We start from the raw sequence: 25,290 nt of genomic DNA, 5'->3' as shown, positions 1-25,290 counted from the left end.
TAACCTTTCCTCCAAGGCCCCATTTCCCAGACCTTTAATCATCTTAGTCACTCTCCTTTGGATATTCTCAGAATTCTCCACATTTCCCTTGAGTTATAGAATTGAAATGACTGGTTTGGGGAAATTATGTAGAAAGAGTAGAAAGGGCATGGGGCTAGGGGGTAAGAGCCTTTGGTTTTAACTTTGCCACCAGCCAATCAGCCAGTCAATAAGCATTTGTTAACCATTTATTATGTGCTGGGCCTTGCGCTAAGCCCTAGGGATAAAAATGAAGTAAAAAACAGTCCTTGCCCTTGAAAAGCCCAAAATATAATGAGAAAGAAAACATGCAAACAGTTATGTACAAACAAGTTATATACAGGATGAATAGAATATGATCTATAGAAGGAAGGCACTAGAATTAAGAGGATCGGGAAAGACTAGAACATGGGCTATTAGTTAAAATTTCAGAGAATCAAAGAAGCAGAAAGAGGTGGAAGCACATTTCAGGCATCCAGACTATCTTATTTGAGAAACAGCAAGGTCAGTGTTACTGGAATAAAAAGTCTATGCAGTTGCAAAGGATAAGAAAACTGGGAAGATAGAAGAAGACCAGGTTTTGCATTCAGTCTTTTTTTTCATCTATGTCCAACTCTTTATGACCATTTGAGTTTTTCTTGGCAAAGGTACTGGAGTATTTTTCTTCAATTCATTTTACAGCTAAGTGAACTGAGGCAAATAGGATTAATAATTTGCCCAAGGTCATATAGCTAGTCGTCTTCCCAACCCTAAGTCTGACACTATCACATCACTTGCTGCCCAGGGCTAGCTTGTCAATATAATTGATCCTGGAGACGATATGGGGGGCCAGAGGACTTTATTGAGTAAGGGGTGAGCAATGGGGAGAGTAGAGGAATGGTGGGGTGGTAAAATGTTTGGATCTACACTTTCAGAAAATTACTTTGATAGCTCTTAGCGATGTAACAGTTAGCTATGTGACCCAGAACAATTACTTCAACTCATCTGAGCCTCAATTTCTCCATGTGAAAAACAACCAAGTTAGATTAGATGCTATTTAAGATCCCATATCTAAAGGCTATGATTTTATAAGTTGTGATTCTGACTTATGGGAACATGGCAGTCTCCTAGTCAAGACAATTAAAAGGGGTACTTTATTTCATAGGCTCAGAGATTTTGAGATGGAAGATATCTTAGGGGCTAAAATCCAAGATCCTTGCCCTGTAATCAGGAGAACCTGAGTTCAAATCTGGCTTCAGATACTTAGTAACTGCTGTGTGATCCTAGTCAAGTCACTTAACCCCAATTGCCTCCAAAGGAAAGAAAAATGTCCTTATCCATTATGCCATACTGCCTTTTAGTGAGGTTTGAGGGGACCTGCTATCCAATTTCTTTTTCACTAAGATGTTTGGTAAAAGAACCCAGTTTACAAATGGAAAACTGTCTGCACACCAGTTATTAATGGGGGAGAAAAGCTCCTAGAGCATTCTAGTATATAATCAGAGTTGTGAGTTAAGAATAAATTACATCCACAGCATGCAATTTAAGCACAAGTTGCCATACACAAGATGATATGTATTGACAAAAAAAACCAAATGGAAAAATAGCTGATCTAAAATTCCTAGGAATCTTAAAGTCTAATTTAAATCATAATACACAGGTATTTGCATATCTTCAAGGATCATTTTTGGTCTGCCTAGAGATCTCAGTGTGGAAATTCTCTTGAAAAAAGCTGATGTCAATCAATTGATAAACAAGTTTTGTTAAGAATCTACCACTACATAATAATCACTATGCTATTAAAAAAAAAAAAAAAAAAAAAACCATTTTGCCTACAGGAAGATTACCTTTGTCGTTGTTGGTTAGTCATTTTAGTTTGACTTTTCATGACCTTATTTAGGGTTTCTTGACAAAGATATTGGAGTGGTTTACCATTTCCTTCTCTAGCTCATTTTACAGATGAGTAAACTGAGGCAAAGAGAATTAAATGTGTGCCCAGGGTCACACAGTTAGGAAGTATCTGAGACTGGATTTGAATTCAGGTCTTCCTGACTCTAGGGCCAGAACTCTATCCACTGCCATATCTAGCCACATACACTTCAATAGTAGGCAAATTCTAAATAGTTGAAGTAAATAGTTGAAGTATTTATATTGTACTTCTTTTGGTGATTGTCTGTACTGCCTCTCATTATTATAAAATACCCTGTCCATCCATGAACAAAAGAATAAAATTTTTTAAAAGTCAGAGTAGGAAGGGGCCTTAGACATCACCTTTCTGACAGCCTTTATTTTACAAATGAGAAATTCTAAGTAGGGAAAATGACTTGCCTGAAGTCATACCACAGTTAGGAAGTAGCAAACTGGAATCTCAATTCAATAATCATTTACCAAGTACTCACTACTCAGAAGTTCACACTAGACTTGCCCTTTCACTGAGTTTTCTAACAAATATCTAACAGGTATTGACTGGGATGTCCTGTAGGCATTTTGAAAGAGCTCATATTCTACAACTCACCCCTACCCCTCAAATCCCTTAAACTTTTCTATTTCTGTTGAGAGCATCAACTAGTCATCTAAGTACACTTCAAGTCATTCTCAGCTTTTCACTCTTCTTCATTCATTGCCAAATTTTGTTGATATTGTCTCCATAACATCTCTTGCATTTCTACTCTTCTCTCTACGTAGACAGCCACCATCTTTGTTCAGGTCTTCATCACTTTTGCAAAGGTCCCCTAAAATTGGTTTCCCTGCAAGCCTCCACATGCCCCCCAATCCATCTTTCACATAGTGACCAAAATGATATTACTAAAATACAGATAGGGTTATTTCACTCCCCTTTTCATAACTTCCAATATCAAATACAAATTCCTCCATCTGGGATTTAAAATCCTTCACAACCTACATTCAGCCCATCCTCCCAGTCTTACCAGTTTTTCAGTTAATTCAAACTACTCTTGCTTTTCTTCATATCCTCTATTAATCTCTGAACAAGCTGTGCTCTAGAACTGTAATGTACTCCTTCTTTACTCCCAGTTCTTAAGAATTCTTAATTCAAATTTCAATTTAAACACTATCTCCTAAGTGAGGTAATTTCTGACTCCTTCAGGTGCTAAGTGCCTCCTCAAGAGAAAATTCCTACTATTTAGTAGTTGGGGTAATAGAGAGAATGCCAGACCTAGAGTCAGGAAGATTCATCTTGCTAAATTCAATCTGAACTCAAGACACTTGCCAGCTGTATGAACTTGAATAAGCTATTTTACCATGTTTGCTTCAGTTTCCTTATCTATAAAATTAGCTGGAAAAGGAAATGGCAAGTCACTGCAGTATTTTTACCGAGATAATCCCAAATACGATTACAACTGATTGCAAATGACTGAAACAACTAAACAACAACTCAATGCTTAGGCCAGTGTTTGTCACATACTAAATACTATATTAATTCCCACAACAGATATAGACTTAAACAACCTATGAATCTATAGACAATTCAACCAATGACAAATGAAGAAATGTAATCTCTCCTCCCATCTCCTCTTATCTTTTCCTCTTTCTCCACTTCCCACAACATAGTGTGGTATGTTTCAAAATTCTGTCCTTGGGCTCAAAATTCCTGTATACTGTGGGTTTTTTGGTGTGGCCTAAGAATGTGTCATAAAAAAGCAAGAATTGCATTTGGGTTTTGATATCCTTCCTCAGATATATCAGTGGTACTGTGTCCCTTCTATATTTCACCTTGTATTAAACTTACCTGAGGGCATCTGTCTCTCTCTTTAACTCCCTCTCTGTCTCTTTCTCTGAGTCTTTCTCTCTCTTCCCTGCTTTTTGTTTTGTTTTGTTTTGATTGTGTATATGGCAATTGGAGTTAACTGACTTGCCCAGAGTCACACAGCTTATAAGTGCCTGAGTTCAAATTTGAACTCAGATTCTCTTGCCTCCAGAGCCAGTGCTTTATCTACTGGCCCTATTTTCACTAGCTGTCTCTCCTGCTCCTTTTTGTTTCTCTGTATGGTTGTCTCTCTCATGTACACATAGTCTTTAGACTTTAAGCTCTTTGAGAATTTAGAACATATTTTGTTGTTATTCATATTTGTATCCTCAGTTTCTAGGACAGGATGATATTCTTTGGTACTTTAAAAAAGTAAATGAGTAGGATTTTTGTAGTCAGGGAGAGGAGGGGGAGGAAAGGAATGCAAAGTACAAAAATTCAGTTCTTTGTATGGGTAAACTGGTTTGACTTAAACAGAGGAATTCACCAAATCCAGGACAATAGAGGTGATGTCCCCATTCTGGTCATGGCCAAACTAAAGCATTGGCCATAACTAGAATGGACTAACCTTGGAAGAAGTAGGTTCCCTCTCTCTCTGAAAAACCTCAAAAATACTTGTGGAAGAAGTTGTCATAAGGGTCCTCAGTCAGCGATGATTTGGCTGTTGAGCTTCCTTCTGAGACTCTATGAGTCTGAATAGAGTACTTGATTGTGGTCTGAGTACTGGTTTGAAGTTTCTTTCTGTTATTCAGCTGTATGATCTTGAGACTTGGCTTTATCTTAATAATCTGTACAATTTTGACACTTCATTCTTGTGTGCCTTATTTTCCTCATCTATAAAATGTATGACAATAGATGATTTCTAAGGTCTCTCAGAACTTTCAATTCTATAACCTTATGAATGCCAGATAAGGAGGAACTAAATAAATATAATTGTAAAGTTTAGAAGTCATGAATAAAAAACTCATTAATACTAGGATAGTAATTTCTGGTCAATCACACTTTGAGTCTAGGCACCTCAAAAAAGTGAGATGACTGAGATTTTAAAACATTAGCTTAAAAAAAAACCTTACATTCCTAAAAAAGAGAGCTTCCTGTCCACTACCTACCCAGTAATCTACAAAAAAAGAATGTCAGATGTAAATAATCCAAGGTGAAAATAGTGTCATTTTACTTTTCTACAGAAATAAATTAGTTCAACTTTATTCATCCCTCTAAGAATTAGTTTACTATTACCCAAGGCCACCTATCCCACAGATATCTCCAAGTATTTGATAAACCTACAGCCCTCAAGGAATGCGTTGCTATGGAAACAAACTGTTATATTACTTTCACAAGTTTTGTTCCAATTTTTTTTTTTATGTACTAAGATAAGAGTTATGAGAGGCAATATGAAATAGTGGATAGAAAGCTAGTCTGGGAACTAGATAGACCTGGGTGCAGATCTTTCCCTGACATTACTTTGGGCAACTCTGACTATAAATTGAAGAGAAAGATTCTGAGTTGTATTGGTAGAGAAGATAAGGGGAAGTTCTCTTATGCAGATGTTCCCCATACCAATGAAATCCCAAGTCTAATCCTCATTCCCATGATGAAAATTGCCCTCATCTGAGTGTTTCCTATACCAATAAAAATCTCAAGTCTAATTCCCATCTCTACAATGAGAATTGTCTCCATTCAAGCGTTTCCTATACCAATGAAATCCCAAGTCCAATCCTTATTTCCATGATGAAAAGTGTCCCCATCCAAGTGTTTCCCATACCAATAAAGAGCCAAGTCTAATCCCAATCCCTATAGTGAAAATCATCCCCATCCAGTGTTCTAATACCAATGAAATCCTGACTCTAAAACTTATGCCTAGGATGAGAATTGTCTCTTTCTGAAGAATCATTTAAAACATAAAGCAAAATCCAAATTTGTTAGATTTCATTCTCTTTCCACTGGAAAATTTAACTTTCTACTTCAAATTTTCCTATCAAAGTGTAAGATTTGTCAGCCAATCAGTCAATAAATATTTATAAAGGGCCTACTACTTGCCAAGTACTCTACTAAATTCAGGATTTGAATCAGAGGGCCTGGTTTTAAATTCGTGATTTTGCTACTTGTGTGTCATTAAACAAATCACTTCACTTTTCTTTACCTCTGTTTCCTCGTCAGTAAAAGGGAAGGTAGGTCTAAATGACCTCCCAAAGTTCTGGCTAGCTTTTGATCTATAGTACATTGTTCTGACAGTTTATATTCTCAAATATGGGAAAGGGTAGACAATGGGAATTATTTAGACCTTTCTGTCTTGTATGTTTTAGTCATCACTTTTGTTTCCTTTAATCAAGGCATGTGATGTTCCAAAGTTTCCAGGATTATTATTATTATTATTTTCCATTTTCTTCTGAATTTAGTTCTTTTCAGTGTCTTTGCATGTCAGTCCATAAATTATATGCCTATTACATAATTGTGCACTACTTCTCATTATGGATACAGCACAATCTTAAATTAAAACCATTTGAAATACAGTTGGTTTCTGTGCTCTTTGTCACATGTTCCATATAGGACTTACCTTGCCATCATGCCAGATGCTTTCATTTCCCTCTGGATCCACATGATCCGTCTCCAAGGTGAGATAGACCAATCTCCGTTTCAGCCCTTTTTCTTTCATCTGTTTCAGTGCTTGCTTTCCTATGAAGTCTGCTGGCTGCAAGAACGCCAGATAATGATGATAAATGATTGTTCGGGCACTGTGACAAGGTTATCGATGCAAGCATTTAAATTTGTCTTTATGATTTTCTCGCCAATTAAACATTAAATAAAAATACAGATTAAATCAAAGGGCTGGGCAAATATTTCTCAGTCTTAAAATGACATTATCAGCTACTTTTCCCTCTCAAGAGCTGTTAGATTTAAGTCTAATAATTTGTAGTGACAATTTTGCCAGCACTACAGAAAACAGGAAAACATAAGTCATTGTCCTGTGCTTGTGAGGTACTATAAGTGACTCTTATGCTTAAGTATTTAGCTTGCAGAGTTGGCCATTTTTTCTTAACTTGCACCTTTCCCCCCATTCTATATTAAACAGATCACTAGGAATTGACTCTTGAAAGAATTTAAGAATAAAATTATTTTAAGTAAGCTACTTTGAAAAAAATCTTCTGAACAATGGGTCCTAATGATTTCTTCTATTGTGTTAATGCACAAATCATCACTGTAATGTTCAAGATTTAATCAAAGAGCCCAAAGTGGAAAATGAGAAGTTAGAGATGGCTTCCTTGTATGAAAAGCTCTGAAAAAGATTCAGTGTAGCATAAAAGAAAGTGTTTTGCATGGCTCAAAATAAGACCCACAAGAAAATACACCAACCCACTTCCATTTTTTGAAGAGATGGTAAGCCCACAAAATAATGCTTTTAGATGCATCAAATAAATTACACAAGATAGCAAAATAAATCAATTCTGTTGAAATATCTATATCTTTAAACAATACAAAAGTTAAGAATCCCTGCCTTAGAAGATAGGTTATTGTATACAAACTGCTATATATATATATCATCTATCTTCATAATTTTTCTGATGTATTTATTAGTTATGCCGATTTTTCTGTTTTTAATCTTTAAACTATTATTTATTATATGATATAACTCTCTGGGAGTGGAGAGAGAGTAATACCAGAGGGAATTTATGATAATGTAAGGAGATCAAAATTGATCAATCAAAACTTAATTCCCAAAAATGAAAATCCTTTAGAGTCAGAAGACCTGGATTCAAATTCTGTGATTTACCTGATTTCCATGGCCTTGAAGTATCAATACATCAAAAAATTCTGGAGATACATACTATGTATAACTTTGTATACAACACCCCATCTTCTAAGGATCTTAACTTTTTTATTCTTATATATTTCACATATTTCATATTCATATTCAAATACACATATTTCAACAGAATTTTTTTTTCTTTTGCTATTCTGTCTAATTTATTTGGGGCATCTAAAAGCATTATTCTAATTAAGAATTAAAATTCCATAAGTAGAAGTTAATTATTCTACAAGACATCAAGAAACAAACAAAATCAAAAGAATGAAAAATAATAGAAGAAAATGTGAGATAACTCATTGGAAAAACAACTGACTTGAAAAACAAGTCCAAAAGAGATCATTTAAGAATTACTGGAGATGGGGCAGTTAGGTGACACAGTAGATACACATTGGCCCTGAAGTCAAAAGGACCCAAATTCAAATGTGGCCTTAGACACATGACATTTGCTAGATGTGACCCTGGGTGAGTCAGTTAATCCTGATTGCCTCACCAAAGAGAGAGAGAGAGAGAGAGAGAGAGAGAGAGAGAGAGAGAGAGAGAGAGAGAAGAATTTAGCTATGAGCTTAAAAAGAGCCTAGACATTATATTTCAAGAAATTATAAGTGAAAACTATCCTACTGTCTTAGAACTAGAGGGTAAAATAAAAATTTAAAGAATCTACCAATCATTTCCTGAAAGAGAGAAAATGAAAACTTCCAGGAATATTATAGCAAATTCCAGCACTCCCAGATCAAGTAGAAAATACTGCAAGCAGTGAAAAAGAAATCTAAGTAAGATGGAGAAAGAGAAAAGAGTAGTTTGGGGGTGGGATTAGATTTATTACCAGATCTATCCCTAAATGATAATATAAGGTATTAACTAATCAACATGGAAAGATTAACCTTGATCTCTCTCTTTAAAGCTCTGCATTCTCATCTCTCCTTAGCTGCCTGTAATACATCTCCCAGTTGGATGACCCTCTGCCCTTCTTTTTATTTCTCTATCCATCACTTGGTGCTTTATGGCTCCTTATCCACTCAAAACAATAGCAAAACAATGATGGTGCCATTTTTGTTCAGTCATTTTTCAATCATGTCTAATTCTTTGTTTTTTATTTTTATTAGTTATGCCGATTTTTCTGTTTTTAATCTTTAAACTATTATTTATTATATGATATAACTCTCTGGGAGTGGAGAGAGAGTAATACCAGAGGGAATTTATGATAATGTAAGGAGATCAAAATTGATCAATCAAAACTTAATTCCCAAAAATGAAAATCCTTTGGAGTCAGAAGACCTGGATTCAAATTCTGTGATTTACCTGATTTCCATGGCCTTGAAGTATCAATACATCAATTCTTGGCTCAAAAGTCTTTAGTGACTCCCAATTAATTTGCTGAATAAGTTTCATACTTTACTATCCTATAGTAGTCTCCACAATTAGCATCCTCTTACATATACAGACTTAGTTATACCACTTGCTCTTCAACAATTCCATTGTGTTTTAGGCAATGTTCTGGTTCTTAAATATTCCCTGTGTTGTCTCACTTTCCACTTTCATTCCTTTGATCATACTGTTCCCCATGCTTGGTATCTAATTCAATTCTTTGAGATATTATTAACTACCCATTATGTGTCTCAAACCATATCCTTGGAATATAATGTCCCATCTCTCAGGATGCTTACATTCTATTGAAGAATATAACAAATATAAAAAGGTTGAATATAAAATAGGTAAAGGAGGGAGAGAGTCCATCAGTAGATATCTCAGACACAGGCAATAATGATGTATGATGAATGGGACTCATAATTAAAAGGAAGAAAGTGAACTAGACCTCATTCTAAAAATTTTGCAGGGCTTTCAATGATTCTCAGTTGTTCCCAGGCATGAAAATCTGTCTCTTAAATACAAATATACTCTGTTGGACATCACTGATAAAGACTAAGTGAAAAATAATGACAGTACCATACCAGGTCCTCAAGAAATCAGTGTTGTAAGGTTCACAATCTTGTAAGCATCAAAGGACCATTGTACAAAAGGTCCCAAGAAATCGCCAAAGATATTTTTACCCCAAAAAGGAAAATGTTCTCTCTTCATTTTTAAAGCCCAAATCAAATGACATCTTTCATGAACAGTTTAGCTGAGTCAATTTAGTATTAACCTCTCCTTTATGCCTCCATGGTCTTAATATAGGATTTTTTAAAATTCAATTTTTTTGTGCCAAAATTTCTCCTTTCTCTTCTCCCACTCATTTGAAAATATGAAAACTAAATTCTCACATTAGCCTTGTTGAAAAAAAAATAAAGAAAAGAAAGGAAGAAAGGGATGGGGGAGAAGAAAGAAAGGAAGGAAGGTAAGAAGGAAGAAGGAAAGGAAAGGAAAGGAAAATAAAAGAAATGGGAAAAGAGGAAAGGAAAAGAAAAAAAGGAAAGGAGAGGAGAGCAGAGGAGAGGACAGAAAAAGAGAGGACAGAAGAGGAGAGGAGAGAGGAGAGAAGAGAGGAAGGAAGTAGAGGGAAAGAAAAAGAGAGAAGGAAAGAAGGAAGAGAATGAAGGAGGAAAGGAATTTATTTCAGTACTTATCCTGAGTCCATCATCAGTTCTCAGTAACATATAGAAATGCTGATGATTTGTGTGGGTTTATTTATATCCTGCAACTTTGTTAAAGCTGTTAATTGTTTCAAGTGGGTTTTTGGAGGATTTTCTAGAATTCTCTAAGTATATCATCATATCATCTGCAGAGAGTAATAGTTTTATATCCTCATTAACTATTCTAATTCCTTTAATTTATTTTTTTTTTCTTTTGCTAAAGCCAACATTTTTAGTACAATATTGAATAATAGTGGTGAAAGTGGACATCCTTGTTTCACTCCTGATCTTATTGAGAATGTGTCCAGCTTCTCCTCATTACAAATAAAGCTTGCTGATGGTACTAGATAGTTACTGATTATCATTTTAAGGAAAACTCCCTTTATTCCTGTGCTCTCTGATGTTTTTAATAGCAATGGGTACTGCATTTTATCCAAAGCTTTTTCTGCATCTTTTGAGATTATCATGATTTCTGTTGGTTTTGTTATTGATATGGTTGATCATGACAGTAGTTTTCCTGACATTGACCTAACCCTGAATTCCTGGTATAAATCCCACTTGGTCATAGTGTATTATCCTGCTGATAAATTATTGTAATCTCTTTGCTATTTCATTTAAGATTTTTGCATCAATATTTATAAGGGAGATTGATCTGTAATTTTCTTTCTCTGTTTTGGTTCTTCCTGGTTTAGGTATCAGAACCATATTTGTGTCATAGAAGGAATTTCCACCATCAATTCTCAATGTGGTGGATAGCACCATCATGAATTTCATCATGAGTCCTTTTGAATTCTTTTTGGTCATTGTGTTGATCAGAGTTTCTAAGTCATTCAGAGTTGATTATACTTACAGTATAGTTATTGTATTTCTACTGGTTTTGCTCACTTCACTTTGTGTCATTTCATACAGGTCTTCCTAGTTTCTCTGAAACTATCCATATCATCATCATCCACAACCAGACATCATCATGTCTTCATCATTACAATAGTATTCCATTACATTCATATAATGGCAGTTAAGTGATGCAATGGATAGAGTGCTTAGCCTGTAATTAGAAAGATCCGAGTTCAAATCTGAACTCAGACATTTCCTAGCTGTGTAACCCTGGGCAAGTCAATTAATGTTGTTTACTTCAGTTTCCACATCTGTAAAATGAGCTAGATAAGGAAATGACAAACCATTCCAGCATCTTTGCCAAGAAAACCCCAGAAGGGATCACAAAGAGTTGGACATAACTGAAACAACTGAATAGCAAGATTCACATACCATACCACAATTTATTCAGCTATTCCCTGATTGATGGGCATTCCCTCACTTTCCAATTCTTTGTCACCATTAAAAGAGCTACTATAAATATTTTTGTACCTATAGCGCTTTTCCTCCTTCTTTGATCTCTTTCAGGTATAAACCTGATAACAGTATCCTTGGATTAAAGAGCATGAACAGTTTAATAGCTTTTTGGGCATAGTCCCAAACTCCTTTCCAGAATGGTTGGACTACTTCACAGCTCCATCAACAGAGCATTAAAGAACCTTTAACACAGTATTTAGAGGCAGCATATGGTGCAATGTTAAGGGCATTGAACCTGATGTCAAAAGAGAATGGAATTTGAATACTCTGACACTGAATATGTAATTCTGGGAAAATCATTTAACTCCTCTGAGTCTATCATTTCCTCTACAAAATACAAATAATAATCCATGCAATAACTACATTAGAAGAGCAGCTACAGAAGTAGTGTGTCTAGCATCCAGTAAACACTATATAAATGTTAACAATTATTACTATACTTTCAGGTATCATAAATACAAATAAATGAGAGATAGTATCCATATATTTGTGGATAACTTTTTTCCTCTGGTCATAAAAATTATCAAACAATGAATAATCATTTATTAAACATCTACATAAATATCTACAAAATATATGCAAGTTCATTAGCATATGGAATTTCTAGTTGAAGAAAGTTCCTGTACCACTGCAGGTCAGTACCTTGCCTGAAATTTTAGTGAGTTGCCTAGAATACTGACAAGTTAAGTGACTTGCCCAGTGTTTGGCAGAGTGTGTGTGTGTGTGTGTGTGTGTGTGTGTGTGTGTGTGAAAGGCAGAACTTGAACCCAGATTCTACTGGCTTAATAGTACACTAGACCTGGAGTCAGGAAGGTCTGCCAGAAATATTTATTGACTGGTTGAACTTGTTCAAGTAACACAACTATTGTCTGCCTTAGTTTGCTCATTTATTAAATGAAGATAATAATGGTACCAATTTCCCAAGGTTGTTGTGAGGAGATATGGAGATAATATTTGTAAAGTGCTTTGCAAACTTTGTAGCAGCTAGATGGCATGGTGGATAGAGCATTGGGCTTGGAATCAGGAAGATTTGAATTCAAATCTGGCTTCAGACACTTACTAGCTGTGTGACCCTGGTCAAATCACTCATACTTGTCTGTCTCAGTTTCCTCATCTGTAAAATGAGCTGGAGAAGGAAATTCCAGCAGCTTTTCCAAGAAAACCCCAAATGAAATCATGTGAAGTCAGACATGACTGAACTAACTGAACGACAGCAATGATTATAACTTTAAAATAATATATAAAAGTTAACTCTTGTGGTTGCTAATAGAGACTGTCTTTGGGAGCTTTAACATGGAAATTTTATCTTACTTCTCGTTTCCGTTGGGCTTTTGTCCCAAGATTAGCTCTTTCTCTCTACATTTAGTTATCATTTGTAAGTGGATAGAGGCGGGAGGAGGAGGCCTGAAGGTTAATGTAACAATTATAGCTGGAGCTTTCCTTGGGATCCAAGAACAGATGGGCACGGTTTTAATGGGTCACCGCTGAATTAACTGTGCAGATGACAGTTAACAACTTCGAAAAATTTATAAATCCCCAGCACACTGAGGTTAAAGATAAAAAATAATCTTGGCTTATAGTTTTAATTAATCAGTTTGAGAAGTTAATGAAAAAAAAAAACATTGAACCAACAGTCTACTATATATAGTTAATATATTGTGTAAAGGTTGTTAGTTGTATTTTAAGTGACCTATAATTACTTATCTAGTTAGCTTTCTTAACAGCATATACATTACCCAAAGGAACATATCATAATATAGATTAATTAAAATTAAATCTAAACTTGGCTCTAATCTCTGAAGCAAATAGAAAATTCTAAGTAATATCATTAAAGAAACAGGTGAGAAGAGAAGATTGGGATGGGCATTGAAGACTGCCAGGGGGAAGTTAGGAAAAGGATTAGTGGAAAGGATTAATCAAGGCTGAGAGAGGGCTCATAAATCCAGAACTGAAACATAGGAAATTGAGACTGAAGGAGGTTAAAGTTCTGGACGGTTGGTATAATTTAAACCCAGAACCTTTGACTCTAGAGGCAGTACTTTTTCCCATTGTACCAAGTTTCTTTCCTCCTAAAAGCACAGGAAAGGAATAAGCATTTTAAAATTTAATTTAATTTTAAAAAAAATTTTAGTATAGTTTCAACCTTTTTATAGTGCTTCTTCAATCAGAAAGCAAGAAGGTGTGGGGAGCAGGCACTAATCTACAGGTGATAAAGCTACATTCCTGAAACTACTCTAACCTTGAATAAATAGACATCTAGACGCCTCCTGGAGCTTCCTACATCATCAAAGGCCCCTGATCAATTACTCTTTCAGCAGGAAACAAATCCTTTGTCTAGAGTCCCCTCTGTACTGAATTCACACGACCCCCACTCCCTTACAACCCACCATAAATACTTGTACTTTTGCCCACAATAAACGAGACTTGATCAGAAAGCCTGTCTTGTCTCTATTCTACTCGTCTCTTGTCCCGCCCTTTCTCTTCTCTCTTTTCAGGGCCTATACACACTCTATCCTGCAGGCCGGGACAGAAGGTTTTCATTCTTCAATTTTATTAATAATTTAATATTTACAGAAAAAAACAGTAGCATGAGTGAAATTCAGAATTTCAGACTGAGAAGGGTTGCCTGCTCCTTTAACTCTACACTGTCTCATTTAGTTATTGCATCAGCTCCCATGGGTTCAGTGATCATCTCTAAACAGACATCATTTCTCTCAGATCTCTATATCGAGCCCTGGTCCTGACTCCAGTCCCCCATCTCCATCTGCCTGTCTGACTTCTGTAACTGAGATGTTCCTTATATACCTCAGACTCAACATGTATAAAACAGAAATCATTATTCTCTCTTCCCCCTAACATCTCCATTGCTACAGAGGATCCACCATCCTCCCAGTCACCCAGGCTTGCAACCTTGGTGTTAATCTCTCTTTTACTCACCCACCCCACATTTCCAATCTATCATCAAATTTGATTGTTTCTACCTTTACAGCAATTTTCCCACATTTGTCTTTCTCTCTACTCACATGAGCATCAGGACTTCATTACCTCCCCTTCGACCACCCTAATGTCAAGGGAATTGTCAAGGGAAATCTTATTCATACCCAGAGAAGGAACCAGTTGTGAATGAATATAGATTGAAGCGTTCTCTTGTCTGTCTGTCTGTCTGTCTCTCTCTTTGTCTTTCTCTCTCACACACATACATATATGCACTCTCACTCTCTTTTTAACTTTATTTTTCTTGAGGGTTTTTAATTCAGGTGGGACATCTATGTTTTCTTTCATAGCATTACTTTTATGGAAATATTTTGCATAACTTCACATGTGTTTCTTAATGGGGGCTGGGGATGGGAATAAGGAAGAAAATCTGGAACTCAAAAGTTTTGAAAACAAATGCAAAAAAAAAAAATCTGTAACTGGAAAAAATATTAAATAAATATATTTTTTTAAGTTTCCTGGGGGCCCTGAGAAGATAATGGAATGTGGTCCAGGATCATAAAACCAGCATGTATCAAAGGAAGAATCTGAGGGGAAGCTAGATGGCATAATAGACAGAGCATCAGCTCTGGAGTCAGTTGAACCTGAATTCAAATCCTAGTCATGTGGCCCTGATCAAGTCATTTAACCTCAATTGCCTCGTCCCACCTCCCAAAAACAAACAAACATACAAACAAACAAGCACCGAAGGAAGAACTTGAATCACAGATTTACTACCACACAACCTCTCCTGGCTCTTTTTCTGACTACCATACCATTATCACAGAATCCTTTCTCACTCATTGTCCATGACCTTTAGAACTTTCCACATAATTGTTTTTACCAGTTTTTCTATTTCCTGAATAGTTATGCCTCAAATCATTTTCTGTAAAAGAAGGCGTTGAAATTTTCCAAGGCTAGTAATAGTTTTTAACTTCCTGTCTATGGTTATTACACATTTCATACTGTTTTTAAGCATTGAGAAGTTCAAGACATTGTTTTATAAAGTATTAATGCTTTTATATACTTTTCTGTTTCAGAAATGAAAAAAATCTTCCGATTTACTGTTATGTGATCAGGAAAGATTTAAACTGAATTCTTCTGTGCACTTGGGGTTCTAGTGGGATTGGCAGACTTTCAGAAATTTCAGGAAAGCTCTGAGTGTGAGCCAAGATAAAACCTCAAGACAGCTGATTTTCTTTTTGCTCCTTCTTTGAGGCATTCCTTCCATGTTCAAGAGAGGAGATACGGGGCTTGGAATTATTCCAAAGAAACTTCCTTTGGAATAAATCAAAGCACTGCTTTAAAATGGAAAATTAAGTTCAGTTTTAGATGAAATGATTGCATGTGATGAAATGTCCTTTGAATTACCCAATTACTGAATTATATTGAAACACCAAAACTTGGCAAAGGAGCCTATTGCATGCAGAAACTTCCAGGGTCTGTGGTTCACTATCCACAAGATGGCACTGTTATGTGCTGATAGAAAACCTTTACACCTTTATAATGCATATTCTTCATTCGTAATTGGCCACCAAAAGAACTTAGATGATCTTTGTACATTCCAAGCACTCGGATATCTAAGTTAGCAACAGGGAACACATTTTTAACATGGCTGGTTGAAGTATTTAATAGCATGCTGCTCCTGGATAAGTTAATTAACTTATCTAGATATCAATTTACTCACTACCTACCTCATAGGGTTGTTGTGATGATCAAATGAGATAATGATCACAAAGGGTTTTGTAGACCTTAAAGTTATATTTAAAAAAATCAGTTATTCTCCTGATTATTACTTTGAGGGAGGGGGACAAGCAATTAAGATTAAGTGACTTGTCCAGAGTCACTAGTAAATGTTATGTGTTTGAAGCAAAATTGAACTCAGAATCTCTTGACTCCAGGGTCAGTGCTCCTTCTACCTGCCCCTTAGCTTTAATATATGAATTCAAACCCCAGGGTAACAGAAAGGTGCTAAGTAAGTATCAGAAACTATTAAATCCTTTAGTAGTTTTTTTTTTTTTTTTTGCTTCTAAATTAAATTTTCTGAAGAAAATAAAGGTATTTTTCCTTGCCTTGATTCTTTAACAGGTACCTGCAAGGATAAATCCTAAGATCGCGTTGATATGAGTACTCTCTCCAATAGTGCCTCTATGCCTTCTCATCCTATATAATCATTTTCCATGTTCTCCCATAAATACTCCATAAAGAATCCACTCAGTGAGCTAACTAGTCTTCCTAATAATTTTTGAATACCTATTTAACACGTGGGCCTTACTTTTTTTTAATCCCTAGACTGGCCCTTTTCTTGCCTGATACTTTTATGACACTCATTTATTGCACCTTATTATTATTATTTCTACAGTCTAATTATAGACATCATGAGTCTTTCCAGGGCCAGGGGATTTCCTGCCAACATAAGGATATTCTAGACCAAACAGTGCCTATGACAGAGAAAGACATTTGTGTGGCAAAAAGCTAAAGACAGCCAGAGAAATTGCGATGGGAAGAGGCACAGGTGCCACCTGGTGGGGCTGGAGAAAACTAAAGAAAGAATTATGCTCAAAGCAGATGTAATAGGTAATTACTGCGGGGAGACTTACTTGGAAATGACTGAGATTGTGCTGGGGCTGGGAAGCACATTGCTCAAAGATGAATGTCATTGTTTCCCATGAACTATGTTCTATTCTTTTTTCCCCCTAATATACAAATAGAATGTTTCTTCTTTAAATTATGTGTGTTCATAAAGGGAGTTGCTGAAAACACACCGATTGCTGTCATATAATAAATTTTCTGGATTTTCTGGGTGAACAGAATGCTCTAGAGAGGTGAACATCCTCCCCAGTGAGTACCATGTGATTCCCTCTGACAGAAACACATTCATCAAGGAATTATATCACATTAATATGCTCATGGCAAACATCTTTTGTAGAATATCCTTTAAGTGCATTTTGTTCTACTGAGTCAGATTTAAAACAAACAAACAAATAATGGAAAGAGCCAGATTTTGCAATCTCTCTCAACACCTTTTTAGTCAATAGAGTGAGTAAGAAGATGAAATACCCTATAGAAAATTCTTAGCAAAAGCTTTCCTATTCCCCCATCATGTTTTCCTCAAGTATCATAATAAAACAGGCCTACAAAATAATACATTACCATAAATATTTTACAGAGCTGAACAAGTAGGCACAATTATTAATTATTTATTAGTTATTAATATTTTCTCGTTACTCTTTTTAAGATAAATCATATTATCTATGGATTTTTTTCATTATTTTCTTACCAGGCTATCAAAGTGTGTCATCTCTAGCACCTATTTTTACCATGTGAATTTGGTTTGATCCGTTTTCTTCTTGCCTTTGCTTTCATTATTATGAAATTCATTATTAGGAAAGAAGGTAGTATTACTTCTTATAGCACATTACATATTGAGTCCAAATTACATTCTACTGTCAGTGAGGATGAAAACAGCCTTTACTTTTATAGCTTCCCTGTCTCCCTATTTCCCAATTTGTTTTGAAAGTATGGCAGCTAAATCTGATTTCAACAGAAGCTCAGAATTAATTTTAGCATAGTTGGGGAGGGGGAACAAAAGCATCAGTTCTTCAAAATCATATTCTATTCCAACACTATGAGCTAAGACACTCCACACTTTACATCCTGCTTATACTCTATTGGATTTATTCTGTCTTGTAAACTTACTGGAAGCTTAAGAAATATTTTTCTTACTCTTCCATATCACTTCACTGTAGAAAGTCTGACATGGAAAAGAATCTAGGGATGGATGACAACTGTTTTGATACTTTCCCATTAGTCCCAGAGGCGGAATAGGGTATGAATTAGTCCAGATTTTAGTCTATATAAAGAGAACCTAGGGACTCTACTAATCTTGCTTTGAAGACAGTATAAAGGACTGGATTTTTCCCTGAGTCCAGATTGGTTTACTCTACTGTGGATTCTAGAGGTTGTCTATAAGATAAGTTGTGTTAAGATATAGGCATGTTATTCCCAGAATTAAACTTTTCCTATCATTCTCAATCAAAATGGTCTCTCTAAAGTTACTGGATTTGGGACTAGATGACTCATTGGATAGAGCACTGGCTCTGAAATCAGGAGGACATGAATTCAAATCTGGTCTCACTTCCTGGGCAAATGACTTAGCCCCAATTACCTCAGACAAAAAATATCACAGGATTTGAGACCTACTCTACTGAAACTTAAGCAGAAAGCAAGCTAGTCATAAGTGACATAAGGTACACTAGAGTAAGGGAGGTAGAAGACAGAATTTTGCCATTTTCCTGTGAAATATTCTCCCCTAATTAAAGATGGATAGCCACACAATGCCACCTGTCAGTCATGCATCAAATACATTTTTGGTTTGGTTGTTATTGATTAGTTATCTCACTGTCCCAAATAAATTTAATCTCTCTTTTCTATTCAATTTCACAAGAATATCTGTCATGGAAAGATAGGGAGTAGAACTGATTTCATTTGTATAGGAACTCCTAGATGAGGAGATTCCTTCTACCAATGTATACTCTATGTATCATCTTAGAGAATTATTGAAGACCCTGGGAGCAACTTATTTAGACAATGTGAGCAAAGACTGAATTCAGTTCTTTTTGCTTCCTAGGAAATCTCTCTATTCACTAAGCCATGACAGAATGCTAGATTAGAACTATATGAAAACCTTCCAGTGTCACACTAGGAAGTATAGACTTTGTGCTGTATGGCAAGAGAAGTTTTTTGAGCAGGGAAATGATGAGATTTAGAAAGACTTATCTGTCAACAGTGTGAAAGATAGATTAAAGTGGGAAAAGACCAGAGTGCAGGGAAATCACTTAGGAGACTATTATATAATAGTTCAGTCAAGAGATACTAGAGGAGTGACAGTGAGAATGGAAGGGAATGATACATGTGAGAGATATTGAAAACAAAAAATCCATGAGACTTGGTAAATGGTCAGATACAAGTAGGTAATACAGAAGAGGGAGAAAAGAAGAATACAAGATTTTTAACCTAGGGAACTAAGAAAATACTTCAGAAATTAGCCAAATTAGGAAATCAGGAGGCTTATAGAATAAGCTTTTGGTTTGAGGCATAGTAAGTTTGAGGTACAGGGAAAGAAAGAGAAGTCGAGATGTATGAGGTGTGGACTGTTGGAAGTGTTATGTAGAGCCTGGACATAATAATTTATCATACTGGTCTCCACTGAAGTTGTAGTTGAAACTGTGGGAGACCTTATCATTGCTGAGAGGGGGCACAGAGAGAAGACAAAGCTGAATTCCTGAGCCATCATTAGATATTAGCAAATGAGAGGAGAAAAAAGACTCAAAAAAGCCGTAAGATGTGGGAATAGATCCAGAATAGTGTCATTTCGTGAAAGCTACACAGGGAAGGAGAGAGTTTCAAGGACATAGTGCTTGATAGTTTTAAAAGCTTCAGGAGGGTTAAAGAAGAATAACAGTTCCATCAAATCTTCCAAACAGGGTGTAATAAATGACCACAAGAAGGAAGTTTTTAGAAAGGAAGTAGATGGGAGCAGAATCCAGATTACAAAGGATTTAAAAGTGAATAGAAATAAGTATACTGTATATGTTCATCAATTACTGTATTTTGAAAAATTTTGTCCTTTCAATCATCTGTGTATGGAATAAATAAAATCCTCCCTAAAGAAAAAAAGAAAAGAAAAGAAAAATGAATAGAAAGTAGAGATGATACAAAACAGATTACCTTTCAAGAAGGCTGAAAATGTATTGTCAAAATAATTGTTTTTCATGTGAGAGATCTGAATTTTTATTGATAAGAGAAGAACCTGGATGAGAAAATGTGGGGAGGGGAGTAGTGAGCCTGAGGTCATAAACAGGTTGAAGACCAAGTTATCAGGTAAGGCAATAGGAAAGAAGGAAGGACAGGAGGTTGTATCCAGAGAGAAGAAAATCCTAGAGGCATTTTGCAGTTTCATGCTACGAACTAGACATAAAGCATGGCTGTACTTGAAATCTAAAGTACAGGAGATTGGAATCAGTGATAGACTCATCTCTGAGAACTAGAAGATAGCTAAGTTTAGAGAGATTCTTAAAATGAAGGCTGTCTACCAGGTGATGATTTTTTTTTTTCCTTTTGGCCACAGTAAATTAGAAAGACTGTCTACTAAGGTGTGGAGAGGCTGCAATCTGCACATGAGGGAAGATCCATTCTGCTGAAATCATGTATTATTGGAATGAGGTGGTGTTTATAAGTAACCAACAAACTCTGCTTTTTTTCTTAATCACCCTGAAGTCATTGACATGGGAATATACATTGTCAATTAAGATGACCGATATGGTTGGCTCAGAAGGGTCCAGTCATCTCAAATGTATGCCATATGTCAGCAATATATTGGGAGAAAGAGGGATGGACTTAGAGACAGGAGAAATCTGAATTCAAATTGTTCCTCTGACATTTCAGTCAGTCATTTACCTAGCATTTATTCTTGTTGTTCAGTGATTTTTCAATTATGTCCAACTTTTCCTGACCCCATATGGGGTTTTCTTGACAAAAATAATGGAGGACTTTGCCATTTTCTTCCCAGTTCATTTTATAAATGAGAAAGCTGAGGCAATAGAGTTAAATGACTTGCCAAGAGTCACACAGTTAGTAAGTATCTCTGGAAGAGGAATATTCCTAACACTTAGCTGTCTTAGCATTTATTAATCACCTTCTAAAGTCCAGGCCAAAAAAAAAAAAATAGTTCCTTCTCTCAAGGAGTTTACTATCTGTCTAATGGTCTAAACAACAAGCAAACACAATCTTTGCGCATTTTGGTTTTCTCATCTGTAAAACAGGTATGACCATACCACTCAGAGAGACATTTTGGTGTCAGTCAGGAAAGCCTCAATTTTTGTCCCATAGTTGATACACACAGATTGACCCTAGGTAGTGTGTCTAAAGCAATTCTTTAAAACTATAAGTCATAGATCTGTTTTGGTAAAAGAAGTGTCTTTACCTGTAGTTTCTTGTATGATTGAAATCACAGGCCTCCTCCCCATTACCTGTCTCCCCTCAACATCCCCCTCAAAATGTTGTAAAGCTGTTTGCAAATTCAGAGTGTGAAATGCCAGCCATTATTTTTATTAGTAAAATCCAATTCTGCACAAAAAGACCAATAATATATAAAGCATGCTAGTGACCTGTAAGCCAAAACTATTATCTATTAAATAATTAATGGAGCTTTGTGCTCTTTTTAGTTGATGAAATAATTTAAAAAGACTAATAAATATGCAATCTGCACCTGTTTATAATTACAAAGGGAGTTTTATGCCTGGTTATTATATGAAGAAAGAGAAAATTTATCCTTGTTTTAATCCCCAAACAATAATGCCCAAGAAGTGAAGCAAAAAGCATGAGTCATGTATCTACATTTGGTGGACCCCATGATAACTTTAGTGCTTTCAAGTGGGAGGCCATTTTTGTTCTTCGTTTTAACCACTAAACCAAGACTTCTGTTATGGGGAAGAGCAATCTGCCACCAGGGCCTGAACCAATCACTTGCACCTGCTTTCTCTGGTCTTAGGGCAGATGGTACATCATAAAAATAAAAGCCGTGGAAAAAAAACGCACAGAAATATATTCCCTTTAAAACTCTTCAGGAGGTTCATTTTCCTAACGCCTGATGTCATAAATATACATGCTTTATGTTAATATCCTAGCTCTGCATTTAGTGATTGATGCTGGGGCCTATAAAAGGTCACTTAGCCCCATTCAAATGCTCATCTTTACAGAGTTACACAGGATTTGAACACAGTCTTTAGTGCATAGGCTAGGGCAGGACAATTTATCCTTTGTACACTAATGAGAACTTTGAGTAACAGATGCTGGTGCTCAGGGTACTGCTTCTTCAGCCCCTACCCCTTAGCTATGAGCTCCATTCATTTATTAAAACTACTTTCCCACCTCTGAGGAAATGTCCATTGACCTATGTCATAATTAGATACATTTGATTGGAAAAGCAGCAAGGCTAAGGAAAAGCAAAGGCTAATCAGTAAGCATTTATTAACCACTTACCATGAGCTAGGAGTGGTACTAAGCATTAGGGATACAAAAAGGCAAAACAGTTCCTGTGCCCAAGAAGCTCACATTTTAATGGAGGAGACAACATATAAATGACTAAACAGATATATTAGAAGGTAAATGTTTGGTAATTTCAGTTTGCTGGGACCTCATCTGACTGATGCTGCCTGCAATGGACTGTGCTGCATTCTCGCCCCAGGGCAACAAACCTTTTGGGCAGAATCTCTAAGTTATCTTTGCTGGAAAATTGTTTTATTCTTTTTTTTGTTTGTTTGTGGTTGTGACACTTCAGAATTTGTTTTGAGATATTATTTTTAATTATTTTTAGAGGAGTTTTGGGGAGAATGCAAATGGCTCCCTTTTTTTCTCCCTATCTTGGCTCTGCCCCATGGGGTATGATCTCAGAAGAGAAAGCACTAGCATATAGAGGGACCAGGAAAGGCCTCTTGCATAAAAAAAAAAACCTAGCAAAAGAACTCAGGGAAATGAGTGTGAACTACTCTATAGAATTCCCAATCCTTCTATTTTTGTCCACCTGCATTTTTTGTTTCCTTCATAGGTTAATGGTACACTATTTCAAAGTCCTATTCTTCTTGTGCAGCAAAATAACTGTGTGGATATGTATACATATATTGTATTTAAGATATACTTTAACATATTTAACATGTATTCGTCTACCTGTCATCTGGGGGAGGGGGTAGAGGGAAGGAATGGAAAAACTGGAACAAAAGATTTTGCAACTGTCAATGCTGAAAAATTACCCATGCATATATCTTATAAATAAAAAACTATAATAATAATAATAATAAAAGGAGTAGAGTCTTAAAGGAAACAAAGACCTGAGGAGGAACAGGAGGAGGAGGAGGAGGAGAAGGAGGAGGAGGAGGAGGAGGAGGAGGAGGAGGAGGAGGAGGAGGAGGAGGAGGAACAGGAGGAGGAGGAGGAAAAGGAGGAGGAGAAGGAGGAATAGGAGGAGGAGGAGGAGGAACAGGAGGAGGAGGAGGAGAGGAACAGGAGGAGGAGGAACAGGAGGAGGAGGAGGAAGAGGAAGAGGAGGAGGAGGAGGAGGAGGAGGAGGAACAGGAGGAGGAGGAGGAACAGGAGGAGGAGGAGGAACAGGAGGAGGAGGAGGAACACTTCCGCCATGTGAAGACATGGATATAGGAGATAGAATGTTGCACATGGATATGGGAGATACAATGTTGCATTCAAGGAAAAAGAGGTAGACAAGAGTTTCAGAATTGAATAGAAGAAATCTATTGAGTCCAGTTTCACACTTTGTATTCACTTCTACAACAGTTGTCACAGTTTCCAAATACTAATATTACTAATGGGTCCTCATGCTTATGGAGAAAAAACCTTTGGATTAAGCTCACCAATTAAAATTGACTAATTTCTTTAGCTATATTTAAAAGCAAAATAGAAGAGCAAGATAGCTTTGATATAAAAGTTTAACTGTCACTAGAAGATCTAATATAATATTTTTACTTCCACCTGAATCTAAAGCATACTATATGAGATCCTGAATATATTCCCCCTCAAACAAATATAAATTAATCTTTATTTCAAAATTTCATCAAAAATGTTGATACACAATAAAGGTTTCAGAATATAGACTTACTTTGTTTAATTTTATAAAATGGTCTAGCCCAGCTTCCAGAGGATTTGTATCACAATTCATCTATAAAGAAAAAAAAAAAGACATTCTAAAATTAAAAGGTTGTACAATAGTTTTAAAAACTGTTTTTACAAGTTTTTTTCTTTTAAAAAAGCCCATAGTTTTCCGTTTTCCTTCTAGTTTTATGAAGACAAATTTCAAATAAAGATGGATTTCTAATAACCTTTTCAATTAAAAAAAGAGAAAGTAACTTTTCAACAGATGGTGATCATTGTGTAACTGAAAAGATGGAAGGTTTACTTTTTAAATTTCCATTGTTGGAAATTTATTTGACATGTAAAGTATATATAAAGTACATAGAATTATCCTTGGTTAAAATACAAATCTCTAAAATATATATTTATTTTACACATCTTTATGTCATGTTTTTTATACTGTTTCAGATATATAAATAATGAAAAGATATCACCCCATGTTATTAAAAATCTAGAATAAGAAGTTAAAGGTGGAACAAGTGGAAATTGCTTTCCTACAGAGCATGGAAAAGGAGAGGAGAGAAAGAAGGTCCAAAGTCCTTGAAATAATTATACTTATTATATTTATACATGAATCTGGGTCTAAAGCAGGAGTCCTCAAACTTTTTAAATAGGGGGCCAGTTCACTATCCCTCCGACTGCTGGAGGGCCAGACTATAGTAAAAACAAAAACTTTGTTTTGTGGGCCTTTAAATAAAGAAACTTCATATCCCTGGGTGAGGGGGATAAACGTCCTCAGCTGCTGCATTTGGCCCACGGGCCATAGTTTAAGGACCCCTGGTCTAAAGTAATACTGTATTAGATCCAAAATATAGACTATACCACTAAAATAAGATTACTTCAGAACATACATGTGCAACACAGAAAATTAATTTCCCATAAAATTGTTATGAATTTTTTTGTATTTTTCCATTTAAATATTTTTTAAACTAATATTGATCCCAACAACTTTCTTTGTCATCATTTTACTAAAAAGTTATGATAGACTGTACTCAGACTTTTAGAAGTTATATTTGCGTAATGAAATCATAGCTTCTTAGATGTGGCTTAAATTCAGATATATAAACTAGACCTGAACTGAAAGTCATTTTACTATGATTCAGGATCTGAGACTTTCAAAGCATCCTAAG

General features: G+C 35.8%; 1 protein-coding gene across 1 annotated transcript in view; it reads right to left on the bottom strand.

Moving 5' to 3' along the window:
* Window positions 1-25,290, bottom strand: part of DMGDH (dimethylglycine dehydrogenase) — a 95,346-nt gene that overhangs the window by 9,098 nt on the left and 60,958 nt on the right. The window contains exons 14-15 of the mRNA XM_051991807.1: window positions 24,129-24,188; window positions 6,318-6,452 (exon numbers count right to left, since the gene is read on the bottom strand). Of these exons, the coding sequence (XP_051847767.1) occupies window positions 6,318-6,452; window positions 24,129-24,188 (195 nt within the window). The remainder of the gene's footprint in view (window positions 1-6,317; window positions 6,453-24,128; window positions 24,189-25,290) is intronic.

This window comes from Antechinus flavipes, chromosome 1 (genome assembly GCF_016432865.1).
Source record: "Antechinus flavipes isolate AdamAnt ecotype Samford, QLD, Australia chromosome 1, AdamAnt_v2, whole genome shotgun sequence".
NCBI classification, from domain to species: domain Eukaryota; kingdom Metazoa; phylum Chordata; class Mammalia; order Dasyuromorphia; family Dasyuridae; genus Antechinus; species Antechinus flavipes.
Note: the sequence above shows the minus strand (reverse complement) of the source record. Positions and strands in the feature narration are given on the sequence as shown.